Below are 5231 nucleotides of genomic sequence, written 5' to 3'. Positions count from 1 at the left end.
CAGTTAGCTATCCAACAGTCCAGAAAACAATTTATTTCAATCGTCCTCTGCATTCATTTATGTTCTCAATTCTGAATTAAGATTAGAAAACTGAAAAAAAAATATATATAAGCAGGAAAAGTGTAATGAAATTACAAGTACACTTAATTTTTTCTATTTTTTTCTTTTTTTTTTTCGTCAAAGTATAAATGGGAAGTCGAAAACATGCTTGTAACACCGATTCATAAAAAATATGGTTTTATTCTGATATTTGAATCAGGATCTAAGGGGTCAAAAACTTTAGAATTCAACTGTATCACTTGAAAAATATGAGAAAAAACACAACTGCTGAACTCTTGCTTTACTGTAAGACTGAAATTGATTTTTAGCATTTTTAAAGTTCTCAATTCTTAATAGCTATAATCTTTCTGGTGAATATAGTATAACCAGCGCCATTCTGAGAAATCCGCATTACAAAACATAATATGTCAAGCAGAAATTTTGTTTATAACAAAATACAATAAATATCTTCTCAGAATGCAGAAATTCAGTAACAAAGTGGGAAAGGCAACGAAATGAAAATCAAATATTGTTTCAACTGCATTTTTTCCATCTCTTTATGTACGTAATTCAATATTTATTTTGGTAGCATTAATGGAAATGCGATGGATATGTTTATATCGTTCAGTACAAAGCAATATTTGTGACAAATGCAATTAAAAGTTATAGAGATAAAAGGAAGATAACATTTAATGTAATTTCTAGATTAAAAAGAAAACGAGCTGACAAATGCCTTCGATTAAGTATATATTTGTTACAATAGCTGTGCTCCTCCTGCTAACTACTACAACGATTGCAGTGCTTTTTATTCATGTTTTCTGTAGTACTCGGAAGATAAATATTTTGTTCAATTAATCAGTCATAATGTTTTACAAAAGGTCTGAAAATTGATTGCGTCCGCAACGATAGTGGCATCGCGGTAAGGCAGTCCGTTGGTGTGTGGCAGTGAGTCAGTCGGTGCTGTTTAACACAGAAAATGTGAAGTAGAGAATGTTAAATGGAGAGCTATGCATACGAAATGTACTTGAAGCGAAAAGGATGAGCGAGAGAACAGAGGTGTTGACGGTAATATTGGGCAAAGGAATGACACTATAAAACGAGTATGGAAAGAAGAGAAAGGTTATGATCATTCTTGATTGACGAAGGAGAAAGAAGAGAACAGAGTAGGAGTGGGATGAGATGCGACAATACAACAATCACCGTCACATCTAAAACGACAGCAAACGGAGACAGACTTTTGACTGGATTTTCCCTACATTTACTTTGATCGGAATGCATCCTTTCAGCTGGTATAACCCACCATGACTTCTTACCCTAATCATTCTTTTGTAATCAACTTTTCCTAAATTTTATAGGTCGACTATTTGCATTATTCATATCACATGTTTACATCTTAGGCTGCTTTTTTCACTTTGTTTTAGTACATTTTTTTTTTTTCATATCTGCATTAAGATTTATCAGTAATCAGTTGTGTTGCATTGTCAAATTCATCTTTTGAAGTACTTCACGTTTAATAGGATTATTTAGAGATCTTCATCGAGTCACTTAAATTCTTCCAGTATTCGCGATGGTGATTTTTTTGAAAGACCGACAAACTTTTTTCTTCTTGGTAGCGCAAAGATAAGACACAAATACGTAGCGACGAAATAAGTATTCATGAGTTTGAAACAACTGGGAAAATAATATTCTGTGATAAAAATAATGGATCCAAAATACAGGAAGATTTAAGTAGAAAAATTCGACAGCTAGCATTTATTTAATTCTTCAAAGGTGATGTGTAAAATGCTGTTTGTGTCCCAACGTCAGTTGTAGCCATTACTACCGATGCATCACTTTGTTCTGGCTTGTTTCCGACGTACCTGGAAGTTGGCATACTTCCAAGGAAGACTAAGTTATTGACTAAGGAACAAGATAGTTTTCATCTATTTCCCTCGTTCTGCTGGTGCTTTTCTTGAGCCATTCTGTGGCAAGATGAAAAAGACGAAAGTTATTTTATGCTCTGCTCAAGTCAACTTTTTCGATATTTCATGCTTTACAATTCAGAGTGATGAAATTGTTGCATCAGGCAGAAAGCAAAATCCTTACCGAATTTTTTTTCTAAGAGTGAAAATAGGAAACATAGATCTTTTATCAGATAAATTATTGTTTTTCACAGCATTCACAATTGTTCGATTTGAATTTCCTGAAGGATTATCTGAATCTTAAAAAAAAAAAAAATATATGAGGAACTGTTCATAGTGTGATTTTGTCCATATAGCAAAACCAAATAAACGACGCTGTATACCTTTGCGTATTAAGAGTTATGCGGTTACATTTATGGATACAGCAGCAAGTTATACATTCATCAAATAAACTGAAAGGCAACTATCCTTTATATCATTTTGAGTCTTGATGCATATAAACGTCGTTTTCAGCTGCTTCAGCTTGTGCTTCCCATGTTCCGTTTCAAAGACAAAATTTTAGAAAGATTCTTACCTCATCTCGACGATTCATTGTTGGTGGCCTTTTCCTGAAAGAAGTGCCATGTTTTTTTAGACTTTGAAACAAAGCGAAAGAGATGTTCATTCTACTCCGTTAACTGAAGAGTGTAATGGTTCTCAAAATGATTGGCCAAGAGCTGATTCAATGGGAAATAGTGGTGAAAAAATGCACAGGAAGTTATTAAGGATTTTATTGAAAGCTTTTCACTTTTTCAATCTCTTACAAAGTAAACTCGGACAAAGTAAAGTTTAGTGTTGAAATGTGGTTGAGGTAGACGAAAGGGAAAATTTGCATGTGTTGTTGGGATCAGATGATGATGGTTAGTCATTTGTTTTCTTTAGTTTGAATTTACATCCCATTACATGTAGAACAGAGTTTTTGTAAAAGATGTCGGAAACGGTTATTTTCTAATTATTTTAATTTCTTACTTGATCTTTGCTTACAGAAACTACACTGATCCTTTATTTAGGTTGAAAATTCTTACTCATGGTTTTACGTATGATTTTACAACAAGTTATAAATTTCAAATGCGTCAAGTTTGGAATTGTATGTTTTTGGAGAAATGCAGTTAATCTATGCAGGATAAACTTTAGCAAGTTTTCATGCTGCAATTAATCAACTGCATTATGATATTAACGATTTCTGTTTGTTTCCTACATTCCCTTGTCTAGTTTTTGGTTTAATCCGTCATGATAATTTATTCCTTTCTGTACACATGTAGAATACCTTTATCTTTTTGGGAGTTTTATTGTGAAGACGAATTGTGTGTTATATATTGACCAAAAATTTAATTAATAGTGATTAGTTAAGCCTTTTTCTTTACTGAGCTTCATGTTACGAGTATCTGAAGTAGTTTGTTTGTTATGACTCGCAATAAATCTATGAAGGTTCAGCTAATTATGTTTCACTGATAATGTAGTTACTGACATAGCCAAATGGAACCAAAACTACGAAATTCCTTAGTAATTTTTTGTCCTTGTTGGTATGGTAATAAATTTGAAGGAACTAGTCCGCGGATCTGGAAGAAGAGCACTGCCGGAATCATATACAATTTATGTTTTGTTGGAAGTGAACTGAAAGGGGCAGAGTTGAATAGACTGCAAAAGTTTAAGTTTTGAAACTTCGTTATAAATTTAGTCGAACTTTTGTTACGGGAGTTAATTTTATCCAAATTAGCGAGCAGAAATGTTTTACGTTATCTTTATTCGAGAGTATTTTGGCGTGTTGTTTTTTGCACCGATGGAAGGAAGAAATAACAGTAATAAGTTTGGGATGAAGTTGTGATAAACATGCAAAATTTTTTTAACTGCTAACGTGTTTGTGCCTATTATATTTAATTGGTCATTTAGATGAAATCCTTGGAGAACACATTGAAAATAACGCAACTAGGAATGATTTTTGTCATCAGCAGACTTCTTTCTCACACACTTGTTCATCCCGCAGTATCAGGGAGTTCGTAATTTAATTTCTATATTACTGCAAATCATTTTTTTTTTATAGTTAACATATTATTTTTATAACATATGCTTTTTCTTTGTTATTTCTCTGCTTTTAGCGTGTAAAAGTATCGCACATAACATTTGTTTGTAATTCAGTTAACAATCCCTAGACTACGAAATAAACTTTTTAATTTCTCTTCTTTTAGAAACCCTATCCAATTTGTTTCGACTTTTTGAATATTGAAAACAGTACGGTTGAAGCTCAAAGATCTGTTTTTCCTGCTGATGTCACTATATAACTTACAAGATATACGACACTTATTAATCGTCCCAGCGGTTGCATCTCTACTGTGGCGTATTTCGCTTCAGTAGCTCGTCGAATGTCTGTGCCTCCGACTACGAACGTGTACGTAGATATGGGATGAGTGTTGCGGATAGCGTCGAGGACGTTAGAGGGTAGATATGTGGAAGAATGCTCGTTCATTACAATTGTCTACATGTAGTGAATTATGAGATAATGCAGTCCCGCAATAGTTTAAATGCATGCACCTTATATGTGGACTGTTCGAATTAATTTTCAAATGCGGACATCCAAGAGAGAATTAATTCGAGATAGTACGCGCTGTGCGGATGTTTGTAATGTACAGCGACCCAATTGTGCTGAATGTTTCTCCCTCTGTCCGCTGCCGTGAGTTGCGCACACTTCATTGTCACTTCCATCTTCGCATCCCTCTCATTTCACCGCTCCCCGCACAAATCGTGTTTTCACCTCCTCTGTCAACAATTTTTACTGTTGTGCACATTGGCGTCATCTTGTTATTATTATACTGTGGTCGGTGATAGGCATTGTTCTTCAGAATTTGAAGATTTTCGTGCAGTGGTACACATACGTACATCCGAGACACTATATTTTATTTCAGTTCATTTAATTTTTCATTATCTTGTAGGCAAAAAAAAAAAAAAAAATTCACTGTCCAAAATGTACGATTTTTGGAGGTTTGTTAATCAGCGCTGACTTTAAAGTAGAATGTAAGTACTTATTTTCTTCGAATGGTACACTTCAAAATGTTTTAAACACAATGATTAAATTGTGAAGCTAAGAGGATTTCTTCTTAGTACCTGTTTTTAGACGAAAAATCATAACTTATTCCGGTTTGTAAAACATGGGATGATTTACTTGATGGTTTAGTTAATTCTATTGCTATACATTGTTTGATAGAGGGAACGAGAGGGAAAGTGAAACTGTGGTAAAGAGTTTTCAAAAAAGGACGG

General features: G+C 33.8%; 1 protein-coding gene across 1 annotated transcript; it reads right to left on the bottom strand.

Annotated features, from left to right (window-relative positions):
- Window positions 1–4221: 4221 nt before the first annotated feature.
- Bm13257 (Uncharacterized protein) lies at window positions 4222–4443 on the bottom strand (the record flags this gene model as incomplete). Its single annotated transcript, XM_043074018.1, has 1 exon — window positions 4222–4443. The coding sequence occupies one exon, from the start codon at window positions 4441–4443 to the stop codon at window positions 4222–4224; it is 222 nt and encodes a 73-aa protein (XP_042929952.1).
- Between the last annotated feature and the right edge of the window lie 788 nt (window positions 4444–5231).

The sequence above is a fragment of the Brugia malayi genome, assembly GCF_000002995.4.
Source record: "Brugia malayi strain FR3 genome assembly, contig: Bm_v4_ChrX_scaffold_001, whole genome shotgun sequence".
Classification (NCBI taxonomy): domain Eukaryota; kingdom Metazoa; phylum Nematoda; class Chromadorea; order Rhabditida; family Onchocercidae; genus Brugia; species Brugia malayi.
The sequence above is the reverse complement of the archived record's forward strand: the minus strand, read 5'-3'. Positions and strand labels throughout refer to the sequence as shown.